Genomic DNA, 24,813 nt, shown 5'->3' with positions numbered 1-24,813 from the left:
CTCAGACGGTGTTAGGCCCAGTATGGATTGCACGTGATTGCACAAAGGTGAGAAAGGGTACCGTATCCCCAGATAACATGTATGGATAGTGTACACATTCAAAATATATGTCTCAGGAGGCAGGCTCAGACGGTGTCAGGCCCAGTATGGATTGCACGTGATTGCACAAAGGTTAGAAAGGGTACCGTATCCCCGGATAACATGTATGGATAGCGTACACATTCAAAATATATGTCTCAGGAGGCAGGCTCAGACGGTGTTAGGCCCAGTATGGATTGCACGTGATTGCACAAAGGTTAGAAAGGGTACCGTATCCCCGGATAACATGTATGGATAGCGTACACATTCAAAATATATGACTCAGGAGGCAGGCTCAGACGGTGTTAGGCCCAGTATGGATTGCACGTGATTTCACAAAGGTTAGAAAGGGTACCGTATCCCCGGATAACATGTATGGATAGCGTACACATTCAAAATATATGTCTCAGGAGGCAGGCTCAGACGGTGTCAGGCCCAGTATGGATTGCACGTGATTGCACAAAGGTTAGAAAGGGTACCGTATCCCCGGATAACATGTATGGATAGTGTACACATTCAAAATATATGTCTCAGGAGGCAGGCTCAGACGGTGTCAGGCCCAGTATGGATTGCACGTGATTGCACAAAGGTTAGAAAGGGTACCGTATCCCCGGATAACATGTATGGATAGCGTACACATTCAAAATATATGTCTCAGGAGGCAGGCTCAGACGGTGTCAGTCCCAGTATGGATTGCACGTGATTGCACAAAGGTTAGAAAGGGTACCGTATCCCCGGATAACATGTATGGATAGCGTACACATTCAAAATATATGTCTCAGGAGGCAGGCTCAGACGGTGTTAGGCCCAGTATGGATTGCACGTGATTGCACAAAGGTTAGAAAGGGTACCGTATCCCCGGATAACATGTATGGATAGCGTACACATTCAAAATATATGTCTCAGGAGGCAGGCTCAGACGGTGTCAGGCACAGTATGGATTTGACGGCCCAGATTACACAGCGGAGGAGCAGGGAGAAGTAAAGATTGCAAATGCTGGGGCCCTGCCCAAGCAAGGGGGGCCCACTCGTGGGCGTCGGTACTGGCACTGGGCCCCTCATAGTACAGCGGTGTGTCTGACGGCGGGTGTGCACCACCACCGTCAGAGACACTTGACTGCACTATGAGGGACCCTGTGCTAGTGCCCGCGCCCAAGAGTCGGCCTACCCACCTGTCCAGGGCAACGGCACTCGCACGGTGTCGTGCGCTAGGTGGTGACCCCGGCCATGGGGGGGGAGGCAGCACAGTTAGGGAGTTTTAGAAAGTGGCATATGTTGATGTTGGACATTCATCTGATGCAAAAGGCGAAATAGGTCAAGTCCCAGGAAGAGGTGGACCAAAGCAAGCCATTTTTCTGTCACCCTATGTGTCATCAGGGGAAGGTGGGACAAAATCCTTGGAAACCCATGCGTGGTTCATTTTAATGAAGGTTAGATCATCCACATTTTGGACTGACAGACGGGTCCTTTTTTCTGTCAGGATTGATCCAGCTGCACTGAAGACTCTTTCCGATAGCACACTTGCAGCTGGGCAAGCGAGCTCCTGTAAGGCATATTGTGCCAATTCAGGCCAGGTGTCCAGTTTAGCGGCCCAATAGTCAAAGGGGAATGACCTGTGTGGGAGAACATCGATATGGGAGGAAAAGTAGTTTGTAACCATGGTTGACAACTGCTGTCTCCTGTCACTTTCCATCGATGCAGTATTACCAGTTGTGTGAGCGGTATTTGAAAAATCAGTCCACAACATTGTCATGAAACCCCTGTCTCCAACGCCACTTCTGCTGTGTGCACCACGAACACCTCTGCCAAGCTGCCCCCGGCCCGTACGGCTCGTGTGAGAACCATCACCGCTGCTGTGTGCTGGGAATGCCTCAAGCAACCGATTTACCAGAGTTGCTTGTTTATTAGCCAATATTAGGTCAAGGTTCTCCTGTGGCATGATGTTTTGTAATTTGCCTTTATAGCGTGGATCCAGGATGCTGGCCAACCAGTAGTCGTCATCGTTCATCATTTTGACAATGCGGGGGTCCCTTTTTAGGATCCGCAAGGCATAATCTGACATGTGGGCCAATGTTCCCGGTGTCAATGATGCATTGCAAGTGCTGGTTGGAGGAGCACTTTCTGGCAAATCCACATCCCTCCAGTCACGCACAAACCCTGTACCAGACCTTGCCACGCCAACATTTTCACTTGCCCCACGAGATGCATCCTCCTCCCCTAAGTAATCATCCCCATCATCATCCTCCTCCTCCTCTTCTTCCTCCACCTCGTCCAGGAGAGGTCCCTGAGCAGACAATGGCTGAATGTCATCAAGGATTCCCTCCTCCTCTTCCTCCTCATCAACATTGGCTGCAGACGCCTGCTCCTTAAGGTGCGTCAAAGTTTGCATGAGCAGACGCATAAGTGGGATGCTCATGCTTAGGATGGCATCGTCTGCGCTTACCAGCCGTGTGCATTCCTCAAAACACTGAAGGACTTTACAGAGGTCTTTCAGCTTCGACCACTGCACACCTGTCAACTCCATGTCTGCTCTCAAAGTGCCTGGCCGTGTATCCTCCCACAAATGCATTATGGCCTGCCTCTGCTCGCACAGCCGCTCCACCATGTGCAGGGTGGAGTTCCACCTTGTTGCAATGTCGATAATGAGGCGGTGGTTGGGAAGGTGGAGCAATCGCTGCAGCTTCTGCATACGAACGGAGTGTACAGGCAACCGGCGGATGTGCGCGCACAGTCTTCGCACCTTCTGGAGCAGGGCTGTTAACTCCGGATAATTTTTGAGGAAGCACTGCACCACCAGGTTCAAGGTGTGAGCCAAGCAAGGTATGTGGCTGAGTTTTGAAAGGGCTATGGCTGCCACAAAATTACGGCCGTTATCACTAACTACCTTGCCTGCCTCAAGATGTACACTGCCCAGCCATGACTCAGTTTGTCGCTTCAAGTACTCGGCCAGCACCTCGGCGGTATGTCTGTCGCCCAAACACATCATCTGCAACACAGCCTGCTGACGCTTTCCACTAGCTGCTCGATAGGGGGACACATCGTGTGCAACAGTGGCAGCTGCAGATGGAGTGCTCGTACGACTGCGCTCTGTGGACGAGCTTTCGCTTCTGGAGGAGGAGGAGGAGGAGGAGGAGGAGGGTGGAACGCCTACAGCCAACTGTTTCCTATACCGTGGGCTAGGCAGCACTGTCCCACCACCGCTGTCCCCTGTGGACCCTGCATCCACCACATTAACCCAGTGCGCAGTGATGGACACGTAACGGCCCTGGCCATGCCGACTGGACCATGCATCAGTTGTGAGGTGCACCTTTCCGCTCACTGACTGCTTGAGTGCATGGACAATGCGGTCTTTCACATGATGGTGGAGGGCTGGGATGGCTTTGCGAGAGAAGAAGTGGCGACTGGGTAGGTCATAGCGTGGTACTGCATAGGCCATGAGTTCGCGGAAAGCTGTGCTTTCCACCAACCGAAAGGGCATCATCTCAAACGAGATTAGTTTGGCAATGTGGGCGTTCAAACCCAGTGTACGCGGATGAGAGACTGAGTACTTTCTTGACCTACTCATAGTGTCTGGGAGGGTGAGCTGGACTTGAGAGCTGCATATGGTGGAAGTAGCGGTGGACAGGGCGGACTGAGAGAGGGTTGATGATGGTGATGGAGTTGGTGTTCTTTCTGATGGCCTAGAATCAGTCTTTCGTTGATATAACAGTGGGATTCCCTTACTGCTGTGGCCTTGCAACGACACCTCAACATTTGCTGCTGTGCTAACCGGTGGGCTTACAGTGGGGGAAACAATGTAGCGTTGATGACTACCTTCGTTGTGATCAGTTGCACATGTGGCACTTGAGGTTTGGTGTTGTGTCCACGCTTGCAAGTGCATGCTGGTTAAATGTCTAAGCATGCAACTGGTATTCAAATTTTTCAGATTTTTCCCTCGGCTAAAGGTCTTTGCGCACTTCTTACAGATAACCTTGGCCTGATCATGAGGATTTTGTTCAAAAAAGTGCCACACTGCACTCTTCCTACTTTGGCAGACATTTTGCGGCCTAGCACGCTGTGATCTTTTGACCCTCTGGACAAGCTGTCCAGCAACTCTTTTGATGTTTGGAACCTGTCTTTGGAGTGCTCCGGGCCTGCCAGATAACAGCTGTTGCGATGTCGATGTCTGCTGTGGATGCTCCTCATCTGAGCTATTGGAAGCAGCACCCTCTTCCCCCAATCGATGCCAATCTGGGTCAACAACTGGGTCATCCATCACCTCCTCTTCTATGTCATGTGCACCTTCCTCTGTGTCACCGTGTATGGTGGTATAGTGTGCGGGAAGGGGCACCTGAGTCTCATCAGGGTCAGAATCTGGCTCTGTACACTGCGAGGACAATGTAGTGCTCTGAGTGAATGTACCAGCAGAATCATCCATCAGCGGCTGTGCATCAGTGCACTCCATGTCAGATTCATCTTGGCCTGGGTAATTCACCATTTCACTTGATAATCCAGGCATGGTATGTGAAAACAGCTCCATGGAGTAATCAGTAGTATGGCCTGCGTCATCCTTCAATCTTGGTTGGGGTGAAGGACACAAGGAAAGGTGTGGTTCATGAACATGAGCCTCCAATGACGACTCAGTGCTTTTACTTTTTACAACTGAAGAAGAGGAGGCGATAGAGCTGGAGGCTGAGTCAGCAATGTAAGACAAAACTTTTTCCTGATGCTCTGGCTTTAAAAGCGGTTTGCCAACTCCTAGAAAACTAAGCGTTCGAGGCCTTATGTAGCCAGACGATGACGCAGGCTCAACACCTCCTGCATTCGGTCCTATTTTGCTCTTGCCACTACTATCAGATCCACCACCAACACCATCATTACCAGCTGCCAACCCCCGCCCAATTCCACGGCCTCTTCCACCAGCCTTCCTCATTTTTGGTAGAAATGTAGACAAAATCCAACAAACTATATAGTATGTAAAACAAGGTGTCTATAGGACAGGGGAGATTTTGAATTTCTGCACACACTTTTGGACACTGGACACTTTTGGATTGTGTGAGGCCCACTGATATCTGAGCGCTATGTGACAGGCTCGATGGCACAGCTGTGACCTAAGTGACTAGAGAATAAGTGAGATTTTGAATCTCTGCACACACTTTTGGACACTGGACACTTTTGGATTGTGTGAGGCCCAATGAATATCTGAGCGCTATGTGACAGGCTCGATGGCACAGCTGTGACCTAAGTGACTAGAGGATAAGTGAGATTTTGAATCTCTGCACACACTTTTGGACACTGGACACTTTTGGATTGTGTGAGGCCCAATGAATATCTGAGCGCTATGTGACAGGCTCGATGGCACAGCTGTGACCTAAGTGACTAGAGGATAAGTGAGATTTTGAATCTCTGCACACACTTTTGGACACTGGACACTTTTGGATTGTGTGAGGCCCAATGAATATCTGAGCGCTATGTGACAGGCTCGATGGCACAGCTGTGACCTAAGTGACTAGAGGAAAAGTGAGAGTTTGAATCTCTGCACACACTTTTGGACACTGGACACTTTTGGATTGTGTGAGGCCCAATGAATATCTGAGCGCTATGTGACAGGCTCGATGGCACAGCTGTGACCTAAGTGACTAGAGGATAAGTGAGAGTTTGAATCTCTGCACACACTTTTGGACACTGGACACTTTTGGATTGTGTGAGGCCCAATGAATATCTGAGCGCTATGTGACAGGCTCGATGGCACAGCTGTGACCTAAGTGACTAGAGGATAAGTGAGAGTTTGAATCTCTGCACACACTTTTGGACACTGGACACTTTTGGATTGTGTGAGGCCCAATGAATATCTGAGCGCTATGTGACAGGCTCGATGGCACAGCTGTGACCTAAGTGACTAGAGGATAAGTGAGATTTTGAATCTCTGCACACACTTTTGGACACTGGACACTTTTGGATTGTGTGAGGCCCAATGAATATCTGAGCGCTATGTGACAGGCTCGATGGCACAGCTGTGACCTAAGTGACTAGAGGATAAGTGAGAGTTTGAATCTCTGCACACACTTTTGGACACTGGACACTTTTGGATTGTGTGAGGCCCAATGAATATCTGAGCGCTATGTGACAGGCTCGATGGCACAGCTGTGACCTAAGTGACTAGAGGATAAGTGAGAGTTTGAATCTCTGCACACACTTTTGGACACTGGACACTTTTGGATTGTGTGAGGCCCAATGAATATCTGAGCACTATGTGACAAGCTCGATGGCACAGCTGTGACCAAAGTGACTAGAGGATAAGGGAGATTGGATTACTTTTAAAAAAGCAGTTTGCGGAGCAGTGGGTAAACAGCAATGCCAGCCTTTCAGGAAGCCTTAGAAGGCAGCCCAACAACCAACACCACTGATACACCACTATACAGCCTCCCCTTGCACTGCACACACAGTGACTGGTGTGTTGTGCAGGCCAAATCGCTAGCAGCAGAAGCAGTTTTTTGGTCTTCTTCCCTGCCTAACGCTCTCCCTACAGAATCAGCAGCAACCTCTCCCTATGCTAAGATCGGCAGAAGTAAGATGGCGGTCGGCGTGCACGCCCTTTTATACCCCCTGTGACGCCCACCAAAGCAAGCCAATCACTTGCATGCCCTTCTGAAAGATGGTGGTGACCCGTGCCTATGTCATCACGTTGCCCACAGTGTGTCACGATACTAGTGGATACAACTGGACACCAGTGGCTAGGTCAAAGAGACTACAGACACAGTGGGTTGCGCAAGCAATATTGTATTAATGATCTGAATGCAATATAGCATATAAGTCCAGATAAATGTTCAGTCAATATGATAGCAGAGCTGATACTCTGCGACACAGCATGCAAAGTCACTGAGCAATGCGGGCACAAGACACAGACTCTTGCAGAGCGGAGGAACACACTAGCTGGCTGGAGTTCTTACTTCACTGCAGGTGTAGTCAGGCAGAGGTTCCTGAAGTCAAGTGTTCAGCAATCACTCGGTCAGCAGGCAGGGATCCAGACGTGCAGGTTGGCAGAGGACTCCGCCGTTAAGAGAGGACCAACAGGGATAGTAAGTCCAGGCTTGGGACTGCAGAGGCACAAAGTCCAATACATAATACACAAGCAATGAATCAGAGCAGGTGCTGGCTTTATATACAGCTTTGGCAGGAAGCAAGATGGCCGACGTGGAAACATCAAGATCCATGTTAACTAAAGGCAAGTCTAAGGGCAAGAGAAACAGATTCCAGGACTAGATACTGACATTGTGTCCGTGGATCCTGATTGGCTGAAAAAGAGCGCAAAACAAACTTTTGAAACGCGACTTTGGCGCGTAAGTCGCCGACCTCGTGGCCGACCTCATCCTAGGGTCGGGTTTCGTTTCATGAAACCCGACTTTGCCAAAAGTCGGCGACTTTTGAATTTTTTCGACCCGTTTCGCTCAACTCTAACCATCACCCTTCCCCTTTCATTTTTGGATAGGTTTTATAGATAATTGCTACTTGATAAGTGGCAGTCTATGAAGGAAAATTATAATATCTAGATCATCTACAAATTTCCGAACAGTTTATGGTAATCTGTTGGGTCACAAGTAATTTAATATATTTTTCCGTTGCGCATCTTATTTTTAATATTATATATAAATATGTATAAATATTTTTCTTTCTTTTTTTTTATTTTAGAAAAGCCTTTCCTGAAAATGTATTATCCAGCTCACAGTAATAAAATTGCATTCCGAGGTGACAGTGAACTGAAATTGTTAGTTAGAGTTAAAGCATTTCCTCCGCCACAAACTATCTGGTGAGTCACTCTGCGACATTCTGTGTTATGAAAAATAGCTAAAAGCCGCATAGCATTTTAACTTCTTGCTAAGTCAAAGAAAAATAAAAGGGGCATCTTGGAAGTGTAGAATTTGTAATATACCTTATTAGAGAAATGTGCTTCTTTCTCCTCCGGGACTAATCATTCTTTCTGAAAATTCTCAAAAATTCTGTCTTCGATGAATACAGACTTTCCCATTACTGAGATAGGAGACGGGCAGTTGGTGCTCATAAAGTTCCATGGAGAACTGTAACTATTGTTTCAAGAGAAATTCCCGCAGAATGTCTGTGTTGGCCTCTAGCTCCTCCCTCATCCATAGAATGTTAAAAGCACCAACTGTCATCTACTATCTAAGAAACTGGAAAACTTGTCCACTAAATATAGATTTTATCCATTAATTGAGAATGAATGATCAGTCCTGGAGGGGAAAGAAGCAGATTTCTCTGATAAAATATATTACAACATTTTTTTTATTTTCATGTGTACTATTGATTAATGAAATAAAAATTAAAACGCTGGTTGCGCTTTAAATCCTATAAGACTGGTTTATAAGGACGCTGTATAAATCAGACTGCAATGTATGGACTGGCCGGCAGCTCTCCTAATCCGAGCGTGACAGCTTCATATACTTCTAATCAGCTGTCACACTCAGATCAGGAGAGCCGCGGCCAGTCAGCCAGTGGTCCGATCTCTGCAGCATTATTATTATTATTATTTATTATTATAGCACCATTTATTCCATGGCGCCTTACATGTGAGGATGCATTAAACCTTTCATTTTATTACCCCTCATGGCCCCTTGTCTTATGCATTGCAGTCCGATGCTGAATGTCAACACTCTTTGAAGCACTTCAGTGCCAGGCTCTGCAAACTGGCAGCCAAGATGCTGTTTCCTGGTGCTCATAGAGCCTGACGGGGTCTGGCAGTGCTGGTGCATACCACAGCCTGGCAGCAATCATCTACCCAGGGCAATATGGCATACAGTATGGTTAATAATTACATACAGTATGGTTAGCATTGGGAACACAATTATACTGTATATTCCAGAGGAACATACACAATTGCTGCAGGGGGTAGTGTGAGGATTAGCCCCCATCAGGCTCAGGCGTTCCCGTAACTCGTGTCTCATAGACTGCATGCTCAGTTAGTGAGAGCATCTCTTTTTTTATCAATTCCATGCACTTTTGGAGTTGGCTGAGGGTTAGCAGAAACATATACACACTACCAAATTATGTTAAGTGGAAGGATTTAGTATGATAAACTGTGATCCTAAAAAGCAAACACAGAAAGACATTTGAGAGATGAAACAGCAAGTCTCAGGAATTAGCACCAGCTGGTTGGGGCCGTATGTTTTGGGGTAAATAGTTTATTACATAACTTCCAGAAATTATCATCACTTACACTTTGCAATGTCTCATTATTGTCTATATTGCTGTTCTCAGGTTCAAGGATGGAAAACCAATAGAAAAGAACAGTACCTGCTATGAAACCAACCCAGAAAAGCACACCTTGGTTATTAGAAATGTAAAGGAAAATGATGCAGGAATTTACACTGTCCAGGTTTTCCTTGTTCATTATCCTCTCCAAGAGACACATAACTTCACAGTTGAGGTCTATGGTAAGTGTTACCTTTAATGATCTTACAGCACAAAGAGAATTCAAAGGCCTGTGCTCTTGCTGACAACATTCAGTAGCAATGTAAGAAATCGACCGCAGATGGAATAGGTCAGGTCATCTCAGACAGGCCAACATAATGCCCAGGCCTCACCACACAGGCCAACATAATTCCCAGGCCTCACCACGCAGGCCAACATAATGCCCAGGCCTCACCACCCAGGCCAACATAATGCCCAGGCCTCACCACACAGGCCAATATAATGCCCAGGCCTCACCACACAGGCCAATATAATGCCCAGGCCTTATCACACAGGCCAATGTAATGGCCAGATCTCACCACACAGATCAATATAATACCAAGGCCTCACCACACAGGCCAAAATATGCCCAGACCTCACCACACAGGCCAACATAATGCCCAGGCCTCACCACACAGGCCAACATAATTCCCAGGCCTCACCACGGAGGCCAACATAATGCCCAGGCCTCACCACCCAGGCCAACATAATGCCCAGGCCTCACCACACAGGCCAACATAATGCCCAGGCCTCACCACACAGGCCAATATAATGCCCAGGCCTCACCACACAGGCCAATATAATGCCCAGGCCTCACCACTCAGGCCAATATAATGCCCAGGCCTTATCACACAGGCCAATGTAATGGCCAGATCTCACCACACAGATCAATATAATACCAAGGCCTCACCACACAGGCCAAAATATGCCCAGACCTCACCACACAGGCCAACATAATGCCCAGGCCCACAGGCGAATATAATGCCCAGGCCTTATCACACAGGCCAATGTAATGGCCAGATCTCACCACATAGATCAATATAATACCCATGCCTCACCACACAGACCAAAATAATGCCCAGACCTCACCACACAGGCCAACATAATGCCCAGGTCTCACCACACAGGCCAATATAATAATCTTTATTTTTATATAGTGCTAACATATTCCGCAGCACTTTACAGTTTGCACACATCACAATCTAAATTCCCTATCAGTATGTCTTTGCATTGTGGGAGGAAACCCACGCAAACGCAGGGAGAACATACAAACTTATTGCAGATGTTGTCCTTCGTGGGATTCGTACTCAGGACTCCAGCGCTGCAAGGCTGAAGTGCTATCCACTGAGCCACCGTGCTGCCCATATAATAGTCTGGCCTTATCACACAGGCTAATATAATACCCAGACCTCACCACACAGACAAATATAATGCCCAGGCCTCACCACACAGGCCAATGTAATGCCCAGACCTCACCACACAGGCCAACATAATGCCCAGGCCTTATCACACAGACCAAGATAATGCCAACATCTCACCACATAGACCAAGATAATGGCCAGACCTCACAACACATACCAATATAGTGCCCTGGTCTTGCCACATAGAACAAGATAATGCCCAAGCCTCACCACACAGCCTCACCACACAGGCCAGATTTCAAGATACAGGTCAAGATAATACTCAGGGCTCACCACACAGACCAAGATAATGGCCAGACCTCACAACACATACCAATATACTGTAGTGGCCAGGCTTGGCCACAGAAAGCAAGATAATGCCCAAGCCTCACCACACAGGCCAAGATAATGGCCAGATCTCAGCACACAGGTCAATATAATACCCAAGCCTCACCACACAGATGAAGATAATGACCAGATCTCATCACACAGGTCAAGATAATACCCAGGCCTCACCACACAGACCAAGATAATGGCCAGACCTCACAACACATACCAATATAGTGCCCAGGCCTTGCCACAGAGAACAAGATAATACCCAAGCCTCACGGCACAGACCAATATAATGGGCAGATTTCACCACACAAGTCAATATAATGTCCAGGCCTCACCACACAGACCAAGATAATGGCCATATCTCACCACACAGGCCAAGATAATGCCAGGCCTCATCACACAGACAATTATAATGCCCAGGCCTCATCACACAGGCCAACATAATTGGCCAGACATTACAAGACCTCACCACACAGGCCAAGATAATGCCCAGGCCTCACCACACAGACCAAGATAATAGTCAGACCTCACCACACAGACCAGGTTTACGGCCAGGCCTCACCACACAGATCCATATAATGCCCAGGCCTCATCATACAGATCATGATAATACCAGACCTCACCACACAGACCATTATGAATAATGCCCAGGCCTCACTATCCACAGCTCTGGCAAAAATTAAGAGACCACTGCTCATTTTTATAAAAATAAGTACACCTCATTCTACTTAATATGCTTCTGATTAGGTGATCACCTGATCCAAATCTTATTTAATGAAGGAAAGTATAAAAAATCCTGCTGTGGTGTTCACAGTCCTCTTGCAATAGGACAAGCTGGATAGCAAAACAAGTGCTAGTAATATCTCAAAAGTAATAGGAATGAAAAAATAACTTTTAACCATGCCAAAAGAGTTGAAAAGTCTTGAGTGAGGAAAACAAGGGCTAATTTCTGGCTTTACTAGCAGAGGGATACAGTGAGCGTCATGTTGCCTCCATCCTTAAAATTTCTAAGTCAGCAGTCCATTACAACAAGGTCAAGCAGCATACATTGGGGACAACAAAGCTACAGACCAACAGAGGGCGAAAATGACTCTCCACTGACCTGGTGACCATCATCTTATTCGAATGTCACTCAGCAACTGCAGGATGACATCAAGTGACCTACAAAAGGAATGGCATATGGCAGCTGGGGAGTAGTGCACAGCAAGAACAGTTCATAACAGGCTCCTAGAGGCAGGGCTCAAGTTATGTAAAGGTAGAAAAAAGCCTTTCATCAATGAGAAGCAAAGGAAAGCCAGGCTAAAATTTGCCAAAGACAATAAGGATTGGACCATAGAGGACTGGAATAAAGTAATCTTCTCTGATGAGTCTAATTTCCAGCTTTGCCCAACACCTGGTCATCTAATGGTTAGATGGAGACCTGTAGAGGCGTATAAAACACAGTGTCTTGCACCCACTGTGAAATTTGGTGGATGATCGGTGATGATCTGTGGATGCTTCAGCAAGGCTACAATTGGGCAGGTTAATCTTTGAATCAAGCCGCATACAAAGGTTATCCTGGAAAAAGAGTTGATTCCTTCTGCTCAGGCAATGTTCCCCAACTCTGAGGACTGTTTTTTCCAGCAGGACAATGCGCCATGCCACACAGCTAGGCCAATCAATGTGTGGATGAAGGACCACCACATCAAATCCCTGTCATGGCCAGTCCAATCTCCAGACCTGAACCCCATTGAAAACCTCTGGAATGTGATCAAGAGGAAGATGGATAGTCACAAGCCAGATAGTCACAAGCCATCAAATAAAGAAGAACTGCTTAAGTTTTTGTACCAGGAGTGGCATAAGGTCACCCAAAAGCAGTGTGAAAGACTGGTGGAAAGCATGCCAAGACGCATGAAAGCTGTGACTAAAAATCATGGTTATTCCACAAAATATTGATTTCTGAACTCTTCCTGAGTTAAAACATTAGTATTGTTGTTTCTAAATGATTACGAACTTGTTTTCTTAGCATTATTTGAGGTCTGCAAGCACTGCATTTTTTGTTCTTTTGACCATTTCTCATTTTCTGAAAATAAATACAAACTTTAGTGCTTGGAAATTCTAAGACATGTTGTCAGTATTTTATAGAGCAATTTTACTCAAAAATATACCTAGAAAGAGAAAAATCAGACAAACTGAAAATTTTGCAATGGTCTCTTAATTTTTGCCAGAGCTGTATATTGAAAGTCAATGTTGAAATTCAAAATATTTCTCAATTTTCCTTTCTTGGTCTCCTGAACCCAATACAACAGTATGGTAAGTACAGGTTAGTCAATTATTTTGTTAAACTACAGATTGCTGCAGCCATAGAAAATACTGTACAGAACTAAATGAGTACTGCCTCCCCAGCTGCATCATACCAACAATTAGGAGCGCCTCACAAGTAAGGCCAGCCTCACAGTTTTGAGAAGCACTTGAATAGGGTGACATATAACTGAGATATCAGACTATAGTCTTGTTTGTAATCTGTAACCTTGGACAGATTTGTAGGTACAAAAATAATATTAAGACTTTCTGGAAAGTTTGCGAATATTTTTGATATTAGATTAAAGCATGCCGTTCAGGTGATGTATGGTGCCCAGGACATGAATCAGACAGGCTCTATCATCACAAATATTTATGATCCACTCTGAAATGCTGCAGAGTTTCAGAGAAAACATACTTTGAGCATGGAGCCAGAATTAGTAGACTGAAATCACTAATCACAGTGAGAATGGGTCCCCACCATTTTCTCCCCTCCTGACTATGACTGACATATACTCACAAAGGGAAAGACCTGTCAGTTAAGCAGTGTTAGGCAGGAAGATACCAACCATAACTAGTCATCTCAGTTTCCAGGTCCCCAGGTCCATGGTCAAAGTATTATTTTCTCTGAAACACCACTCCATTTCAGAGTGAAACGTAGATATTTTTAAAGATGGATCCTTTCTTTCATACACTATACCCCCTTTATATTGCAGCATCGCATACACTGCTATGCTATATATAAATGTGTAAAATAAATAAATGCTATATCACAAAATCAGAGAAGGCTCGACACTCACGAAAGGTGTAACCTTATATCTTTATTACATCACACTGATCCAACTGAAAGTTTCAGCCCATTCCGAGCTTTGCACACCAGTAAAGCTACTGCTGTATAAAGTTCTGGATATGCTGAAACATTTACTTGGATCAGTGTGATGTAATAAATATCTAAGAGTGGTGTAACTAGAGTCCAGTGGGCCCGGGTGCAAAATTTGGACCTGGCCCCCTCCTCCTTCATACACACCCAGATCCCTGGGCCCTTGTAGCATTATAAATACTAAAATGACATACAAGTTGCCCCCACTCCCCCATTATGTAGCAATGTCCCCCATCCTGGGACCATCCTAGTATATATGTCCCACATCCTGGTATATATTTTCCTCATCCTGGTATATGGCTTCCCCATCCTGGTACAGTATATATGTCCCTTATCTTGGATCCCATCCTGGTATATATGTCCCTTATTCTAGGCCCCTTCCTGGTATATGTGACCCCCAACCTGGGCACTTCGTGGTATACAGTATATCCCCCATCCTGGTATATGTCCCCTATAAATTAATCGATTCACATTCCCTCTGCTCCTCCATCACACAGAGTCCTCTTCTGGAGCCGGCAGCTGACTTTAGCGTGCAAGCGACGAGAGTTCATAATGTCACTGCATGTGCCCCTAATCATGTACATGCTGATGTCAGCTGTTGGACTCTGACTGGCAGGCATCATGTATTGCAGACCCTGTCCGAGGACGCACAGCCAGTTGAAGTTTGCACTTGCATCTTCAAACTTCTCACCCGCATGGGCACAGTTGCGGTTGCGACCTCTGCAACCGCAATCTTTACACCGCTGGATCTAAGGTTATACCTTTCGTGATTGCCTGGAATTCTATGATTTTGTACCATTTCCCCACCTCATGCACCACCACTACTGGTACTGTATTGGGTTCTGTATTATGGCGCAATACAAACTGAAGTTTATATACAAAGCAGCAATACACGGGTGTGCATATGCCCATAAATTTGTGTTTTAATAATTTTATTATTGTGCAATTGCTAAGCATTACAGTACACCACACCTTTAATGCAATGTAGCTGGACATGGCCTCTATTAGGTGATGGATTATTTTGGCAGTAAAAAGCAAAGACAAGTGGTATGCTACGATTCACATGCTGTGATAAGGAATTTTCTTGGAAAATAGTAGAAGAATTTTGGATGATTTTCTTTTTTTCTGATATTCTCAAGTGGACAAGAAGCCTTAAGATATGAGATATTTAGTAGATGAGTTAAGCTTGGGCACAGGTGTGCAGGACATGATGTACTAAAACTGCAGGTTTCACATATTATGATTTCAGTAGATGCGCCAAAAATAAGGATGAATTGTACCTGTTCCCATTATCTCCAAACTGCTTTTAACTGCCACAGATGTGAAATAAGAAAGTAATACAACTGTGGCTTGAAAAGCCAAGTGCTTGAATGTCGTAAGGGACGTAAAACCTGTAAATGTTCCTGTTTCAGATTAAACTTGAAAGTTCCTGTTTCAGATTAAGCTCAGGATAGATCATATAATCACCCTCTCAAACAAAACATCTTGAGAGTTTCTGGGATCCTCAATTTTAACCACCATGTGACTTGTAGTGAGTACAAAGCACAACTAGATATTAGACGCAGGATAAAATAAATGGTTCGATGAAGGTATGTTTATGCATGGAGTATAACAGATGTAATGTGATTGGAAAAAGTAATGGATTAAAGTTCCGTGTCTTCATGCACAGTAATATGCAGAAATATTACATTATCGTAAAAGGAAAAAAATATCTAAAGAGTAGGTATTGAAGTGCCCACTTTTTTCTACTCAGTATGAATGTAAAGCTATGTATTATAGGGCAGACTATTGATGATCTTACATGCTGACTTGGACAAATTGAGTATTTTGGGCATAAACTAATAATATGCAGTCATCTTATGTGGTCATTGGAGTAAAACTAGGAGAGTCACTTGTAGAGAAGGATCTGGATGTACTTGTAGAACACAGATTAAATAACAGCATGCAACGTCAGTCACTCTGTTTTAAGTCCATCAGGATAGTGTCATGTGTTAAAACAGGCATGAACTCATAGGACAAGGCCGTAACACCCTCTTTTTACAAAGCAATAGTGCGCCCACTTCTAATATTTGCACGCATCAGTTCATAGAAAGGATCCACCGGAGTTAGAAAAGAGTGACAAAACTAATAAGGAGCATGGAGGATCTTAATTATGCGGAAAGATGAAAGACATATTTATTATTGAGTAGAGATGCCTAAAGGGAGACATGATTAAATTATACAAATACATAAATGGCCCATATATAAAGTATGATCAAAAGTTGTGCCATGCAAAACTGCCTGAAAAGGTAAAGGGGCATTCCCACCGCCTCGAAAAACAAAAGTTCAGTTTCTAAAGGAGACAAGCTTTCTTTACCATGAGAACCATTAATCTGTAGCATAGGCTACCTTAGTAGCTGGTCACAATAGGAACCATCGATTGTTTCAGAAAGGGTTTAGACGCTTAATTAGAAAAAATAAATAACAAGTACTTCCGTACATCTGTTAAATTCTTGTTCTGAGTGTTCACCCATTCGATCAATACTTGGGATCAGGTGGGAAAAATTCGCTCTTTTAGGGCAAATTGGTTTATGCATTATGGCTATATGTATACTCATTATCTTCATCATCTCTTATCCCTTGATTGTACTTTACAGATATGAGTCTTTTTTCATTTTCACTATGTACTAATATTGTTCCCAAGCTTATCCTCATATTAAGATTTTACCCAATCTCACATTATGATTTGTGTTGTGTACAATGTTTAGTCTTGTCACGGCCGAAATACAGAACAGCCTACAAGAACCTACTGTGGTATCAGCTGTTTTCACTTACATTATTGCTCTCACTCCACAAACGTAGTCCTTATTTAAGTGTCATCTGTTGAGAATTAGATGAAAATATGAGTCTGCTAAACGATAACCAAACTGTAATGTGCTAATCAAAAATAAATTCACCTTTAACATAAGGGCTTTACTTGCAAACAAATAGTTTTCCTCTTACAGCGGATCTCTTGCTATTACTAGAGGATGTTTGCAAAGAAATCTTTTCATGATGATAAGACAATCTGCCAACTTAGTCTGTTTATAAGTCTCAGCTTTATTCATCTCATCTTCCTAAGGGAGTACGGTTCTCTTGGCTTAGCCTTGAAAAAGGAACTGGCTTTTAAAAAACAACAACTTCAGAGCATCTGTTCTTAGAAATAGTGTAAAAGCTGCACTTCACTGGATAAGGGTCAGCTTTGAGACTGTATGTGTCAGATGTGCACATTCTGTACCGGGACTATATTGACTTACAGTTATCTTGGTTTGTATAGGTGTTTTTATTTCACGGAGTGAGAATAGATTTCTTTTCTACTTAACGCCATAGAAAATTTCAAACTTTTAAGTTTTTTTAAATGTTCCCTCAAGAACTCAAAAGAAAACTGAAGAGATTTGTAGATGCAACGTCTTTAAAACTTCTATCATATGATGACTCTTCTCAAGAATTCCATAGTGCATAAGCTCCACAATTTTCTACTTTATTTGTCCTATCCTTTGTTACTCATTTTTGCTCAATGCGAAAGTACAAAAGACAAGTACAGTATATGATCAATATCATCCGGACTGATAACATAGTCTGAAAAAAATATTGCAAGGTCATGTGCCAAAAGATGGCCAAACTATATCACTCTCCTAAAACTAATAATAATAATTCCTACAAACCACATGAAGTTCAGTAAATGGTCTACCAAAAATAGTAATCCTAAAGTTTATTAACCCCTTCACGACAGATGACATGCAGCTCTGGCAAAAATTAAGAGACCGCTTCCAAATGTTCAGTTTGTCTGATTTTTCTCTTGATAGGTTTATTTTTGAGTAAAATGTAAATTGTTCTTTCAGTCTACAAACTTCCGACAACATGTCTCCGAATTTCCAAACAATAAATTTTGTTTTTTCTTTTTCTAAAAAGGAGAAATGGTCAAAATTTAAAAAAAACAGTGCTTTCAGACCACAAATAATGCAAAGAAAACAAGCTCATAATCATTTAGAAACAACAATACTAAAGTTTTAACTCAGGAAGAGTTCAAAAATCAATAATTTGTAGGATAACCATGATTTTTTAAAAACAGCTTTCATGCGTCTTTGCATGCTTTCCACCAGTCTTTCACACTAGTTCTGCCACAAAAATGTAAGCAGTTCTTCTTTGTTTGATGGCTTGTGACTATCCATCATCCTTTTAATTACATTCCAGAGGTTTTCAATGGGGTTCAGGTCTGGAGAATGGGCGTCCATGAAAGGGTTTTGATGTGGTCGTCTCTTAATTTTTGCCAGAGCTGTATTTACATCATATGTTATATCCCCGACTTTGATGTGGGTCAGATCCGAGCCCACATCTTTCCCCTCACAACAGCCTATTTAATCAGCTGTCATGTGCCTATAACAGCTGCGAGTGGATTTGAGGTCCACCCGCGGATGATAACCAGTTAAATCCCGCTGTCAATATGTGACAGAGGAATTTAACATGCACCAGCCAGAATCGCATCACAAATCCTGACCATGGATGCCCCTGTCACATGATTGGGGGGCGCTGATAGATTGCCAGGACAGCTGTTGGTCTGCAGAAGACCCCTGTGCCTGTCATTGTTAATCTACTGTGAACATGGGAGATTATGATTTCTGCTATGCATAGCATTGCTGAAGCCCTGCTATGTATAGTACAGGTGATCACACAATCGCAGCTTTACATCTCCTAAGGGAACTATTACAGAAAGTAAAAAAGTTATAAAGAAGTTTTTAAAAATATGAAAAAACCCACAAACCTTCATATCACCCCCATTTTTGCCCCATTGAAAATAAAACAATTAAAAAAATACACATATTTGGTATTGCCGCATTCAGAAATGTCTGATCTATCAAAATATCAAGTAAATTAATCCTATCCGTAAACAGTATAGCGAGATAAAAATTGAAACCCCAGAATTAAGGTTTTTTTGGCTCCTGCAATATTGCAATAAATTGCAATAAGAGGTGATCAAAAGATTTTATCTACCCCAAAATGGTATAAATAAAAACATCTGCTCATGGTGCAAAAAATAAGCCATCACCCAACTCCAGATCTCAAAAAATGAAAATGCTATGGGTCTAGAAAAATGTTACCAAACGCAAAAACTTTTTTCATACAGATTTTAGATTTTTTTTTCACCACTAAATTAAAAAATAAACTATACATGTTTGCTATCTGCATACTCGGACTGAACTGGAGACTCATATTACCAGATCAGTTTTATCATAAAGTGAACATAGTAAAGAAGAAACTGAAAAACAATAGTTCAATTGCACTTTTTTTTGCAATTTCACCACACTTTTCCAGTACACTATATGGTAAAATCAATGGTGTCATTCAAAAGTGCAACTCATCCTGCAAAAGAAAGTTTTCATATGGCTATACTGACGGAAAAATAAAAAAGTTTTAGCTATGGCATGAAGGGGTTAAGAATATCAAAGAAGTGGCATAAAACATACATGCATAGTAATAAAATCTGTAGCGAAGACTTAGGTGAATGGAGCACAAGGTCCACACATATAATATGAGAATGGACAGTATTAGTACAAATTACAGCTGGTTCATGTATAAAACGTAATGCATAAAATTTAAGCATGTCACAGTTATATCAATCGCAAAACAGATAGAATAAGGTAAATACAGATGATATACAATTAAGAAATCACTGAATAGACTATCAATAGTGAAGACTAATACCTTACCCATTACCCTATGTGGAATCACATGCCTGCAGCCCCGGCGCACGTTTTGCATGAGCTTCCATGGGAGGCTGTGATATACTGTGTGTAAGTATAATATAGTGTCCTCCACGGGTGATTCATATTCGGCCATATCAATCAGTATGTGCTCACCAGTGCTCATGCCAGATGGTGAATCACTTCCAACTTTTTATGTGATGCAGTGGGTCAGGGGAAAACTCCTTGTAATGGCTTTGACCTGTTCACATCAGCTACAAACTCTGTCGGCAATGCAACGGACAATGAGCAACAGTAGGCATGCGCACAGGCCGGTGCCATATTAGAAAAGGGCACAAAGTGAATAAACAGTATATAAGGCTCATGTACGATCCACATGAAGAATTATAGGATACACTATATGGGTAAGTATAATGTGAAAAAATGTTGCTAATTTAATTAATACAACTATTCGCCATATAAGTTATAGAAAATATGTAATAAGATTTGAAAAATCCAATATAGTTATTATAATAGAGGTCTAAACTGCATTGTGCAAGAAAATATTAAAATGAGTAAAGCAAATGTGCAGACTGAAAAAAGTGCATAAGGAAAAATTATATTACATAAATATAATAATAAATTTAAAAAACATAAATTAACCCTTGTGTGTGAAAAATTAATTAAAAAAATCCATATAAAGGGTTAAGGGTAAGAAAAAGATTTTTTTTAAAACCCATACATATATACAGGTGAATCTCCCAAATTAGAATAGCATCAAAAAGTTCATTTATTTCAGTTCTTCAATATAAAAAGTGAAACTCATATATTATATAGAGTCATTACAGAGTGATCTATTTCAAGTATTTATTTCTGTTAATGTTGATGATTATGGCTTACAGCCAATAGAAACCCAAAAGTCATTATCTCAGTAAATTAGAATACTTTATAACACCAGCTTGAAAAATGATTTTAAAATCTGAAATGTTGGCCTACTGAAACGTATGTTCACTAAATGCAATCAAAACTTGGTCGGGGCTCCTTTGGCCTCAATTGCTGCATCAATGCGGTGTGGCATGGAGGTGATCAGCCTGTGGCACTGCTGAGGTGTTATGGAAGCCCAGGTTGCTTTGATAGCAGCCTCAGCTCGTCTGCATTGTGGGGTCTGGTGTCTCTCATCTTCTTGACAATACACCATAGATTCTCTATGGTGTTAAGGTCAGGTGAGTTTGCTAGCCAATCAAGTACAGTGTTATTTTTAAACCAGGTATTGGCGCTTTTGGCAGTATGGACAGGTGCCAAGTCCTGCTGGAGAATTAAATTTTCATCTCCAAAAAGCTTGTCGGCAGAGGGAAGCATGAAGTGTTCTAAAATTTCCAGGTAGACGGCTGCGCTGACTTTGGTCTTGATAAATCACAGTGGACCTACACCAGCAGACAACATAGTTCCTCAAACCATCACTGATTGTGGAAACTTCACACTAGACCTCAAGCTGCTTGGATTGTGTGCCTCTCCACTCTTTCTTACTTTTGACTCTGCAAAAACTCTTACTGTTTCTCTTATTCATTCTCGTCTCGACTATTGTAACTCTCTTCTAATCGGTCTCCCTCTTACAAAACTCTCCCCTCTCCAATCTGTCTTGAATGCTGCAGCCAGGATCATATTCCTCACCAATCGTTACACCGATGCCTCTACCTTGTGCCAGTCATTACACTGGCTACCCATCCACTCCAGAATTCAGTATAAACTTATTACCCTCACCCACAAAGCCCTCCATGGCTCAGCACCACCCTACATCTCCTCCCTTGTTTCAGTATACCACCCTACCCGCGCCCTCCGTTCTGCTGATGACCTGAGGTTAGTATCCTCAATAGTCAGAACCTCCCACTCCCGTCTCCAAGACTTTACACGTGCCGCGCCAATTCTTTGGAATGCACTTCCCAGGTCAATACGATTAGTCCCCAATCCCCACAATTTTAAGCGTGTCCTGAAAACGCATTTATTCAGACTGGCCTATCGCCTCAACACATTAACCTAACCTATCCCTGTGTGGCAGAGCCAAAAGTTTTACCATAACCAGGTTCCCAGCATCATGTTCCCACATGCTTTATGCATCCATTAGCCCTTTGTGTCTGTACTGTTACACACTTAACATTATGGCTGGTCCATACAATCAGGGCAACTGTTACCACCCACCTTTCGTGTCTACCTCTTTCCTCATAGACTGTAAGCTTGCGAGCAGGGCCCTCATTCCTCTTGGTATTTGTTATAATCTACTGTATGTGATTATTGTTATGCTGTAATGTCTATTGTCTGTACAAATCCCCTCTGAAATGTAAAGTGCTGCGGAATATGTCGGCGCTATAAAAATAAAATTTATTATTATTATTATTATTTCTCCAGACTCTGAGACCTTGATTTCCAAGGTCTAGTGTGAAGTATCCACAACCAATGATGGTTTATCGAAAACATGTCATCTGCTGGTGTAGGTCCACTGTGTTTTATTAAAACCAAAGTCAGCGCAGCGTTTGATTGGCCAGCAAACTCGCCTGATCTTAACCCCACAAAGAATTTATGGGGTATTGTCAAGAGGAAGATGAGAGACACCAGACACAACAATGCAGAGGAGCTGAAGGCTGCTATCAAAGCAACCTCAGCTTACATAGCAGTGCCACAGGCTGATCACCTCCATGCCACGCCGCATTGATGCAGTAAAAGTGATGCAAAAGGAGCCCCGACCAAGTACTGAGTGCATTTACTGAACATACATTTCAGTAGGCCATCATTTCGGACTTTAAAATCATTTTTTCAAGCTGGTGTTATAACATATTCTAATTTACTGAGATAATGACTTTTGTGTTTTTATTGGCTGTAAGCCATAATCATCAACGTAAACAGAAATAAACACTTGAAATAGATCACTCTGTCTGTAATGACTCTATATAATATATGAGTTTCACTTTTTGTATTGAAGAACTGAAATAAATTAACTTTTTAATGACATTGTAATTTTGTGAGATGCACCTGTATATCAGAACCATTGTAAACATGTTATAGATAGGTAACAGAAATTAATAAAAAGCTGCTGCAGTGTGTATTTCAAGTCTTTATACCACGGACTTTTTAAAAGAATTGTAGTTACTCTTAAAGTGGATGGCCAGGCATGACACAAAAGTCTACAATCACTCTATCTGACTACAGACTTCTGATTCATGACAGCATGTGGTGTACACGATGTCAGAATTCCAGATTTTTAATCATTGTATTTATACTGGCAACAATGACCATAATTGTGGTTCACCACTCTCCTCTGTATAAGATTAAAAGTATGGTTTTTTGCTCTCACTTTCCCCCCGGTTATACCCTGATTCGTTGCACAAAGAGATGAGCAAACATATATTCAACTGGAATTGAATTAAACTTGACTATCACAAAAATCTGGATTTAATAAAATGTGGATTTTTTTGTAATCTGTTTCGTGCCGAAGCAGCATATTGGTGGTCGGTTGTCCACTGTTTTGCTGAACTGTATAGGGCCATCAAAGAGTTAAGAGATGAAAAGAATACTTATACTCACCTTACCATTCATCTCTCTTGCCCTTCCAGCCTTCATTGTCCTCTGTCCATTCCTTGGTGAATCTTCTTATGATTTTTGCTAAGAGAGGAAACCCCCGGGCCTATTCACACTAGACTAACTCTGGTGATGTTTCTTCTCATGCGTGTACAATATCAGTACGCACCTTGTAACATCATGACGTTGTGACCTTAAGCTGGGGAGACCTCCGAGCATAATAAGGGACATTAAATTACTAGAGAATAACTTTGCTTCAAATCGAATTTCCTTTTAAAATCCACGTGATCTGGTAAATTAGAATTTTGACAGACCCACTCATTTCTAGTTTTTCAAGATCAAATCAGTAAACAACAATAGAATAATAAGTTCAATATGTCTAGTGTCTAAGGGCCCATATTCACAAGAAGATAATTGTGTAAGTGTTCGACATTACGATTGGAAGAAACGATATGAACACGGAGGAAGGAAAGTATCTGAAGAGATTCAAATAATAATTAATAAACCATTAACGTATGATTGTTTGATCAAAGCATCCAACATCGTTCATTGTGTTCATAGATAGTAGTGTATGTGCGAAAAGGCGTTAAAAAATGTTAATGATTCTGTAGTATAGGGTTAGGGTTACTTTTATGCCCCTTTCCCTTCCCCTGGGTTTTGTGTGTCTGGAAGCCATTGAGTGCGACAAAACTGCACAGTTGTGGTCTTCTGTTCATTAGAGGAGATAGCGCTTTGTCGCGTTCTCAGAATTTACTATGAGAAATTTTAGACATACTGCCTTGGAATAAAAATACTTCAGTGTCTTGCGGATGAAGAGCAGTGGTATCAGCCCAAGCGAAAAGGAGAATGTTGTCAAAGACTTGGCTACAACAAAGAGAATCGTTGATGCATATGGGCTTGGCATCGGAAATACCTGAGAATAATCCTGAACATTTTTGCATTTGTCTACTGATGTCCGAAGCTGCATTTGGTATCTTGTTTGAAAAAGCGATTCCATACATACAGTTGTGGCCAAAAGTATTGACACCCCTGCAATTTTGTCAGATAATACTCAGTTTCTTCCTGAAAATGATTGCAAACACAAATTCTTTGTTATTATTATCTATATTTAATTTGTCTTAAATGAAAAAACACAAAAGAGAATGCAGCCAAAAGCAAAACATTGATCATTTCACACAAAACTCCAAAAATGGGCCAGACAAAAGTATTGGCACCCTCAGCCTAATACTTGGTTGCACAACCTTTAGCCAAAATAACTGCGACCAACCGCTTCCGGTAACCATCAATGAGTTTCTTACAATGCTCTGCTGGAATTTTAGACCATTCTTCTTTGGCAAACTGCTCCAGGT

General features: G+C 42.7%; 1 protein-coding gene across 1 annotated transcript in view; it reads left to right on the top strand.

The window, feature by feature from the left end:
* The window catches only part of LOC141050884 (vascular endothelial growth factor receptor kdr-like), a 261,295-nt gene that overhangs the window by 116,883 nt on the left and 119,599 nt on the right, over positions 1-24,813 (top strand). Inside the window, exons 8-9 of the mRNA XM_073547555.1 lie at positions 7,746-7,863; positions 9,327-9,502. Of these exons, the coding sequence (XP_073403656.1) occupies positions 7,746-7,863; positions 9,327-9,502 (294 nt within the window). The remainder of the gene's footprint in view (positions 1-7,745; positions 7,864-9,326; positions 9,503-24,813) is intronic.

This window comes from Dendrobates tinctorius, unplaced genomic scaffold, assembly GCF_039654945.1.
Source record: "Dendrobates tinctorius isolate UK_male_01 unplaced genomic scaffold, ASM3965494v1 ptg000154l, whole genome shotgun sequence".
Classification (NCBI taxonomy): Eukaryota; Metazoa; Chordata; class Amphibia; order Anura; family Dendrobatidae; genus Dendrobates; species Dendrobates tinctorius.
Note: the sequence above shows the minus strand (reverse complement) of the source record. Positions and strands in the feature narration are given on the sequence as shown.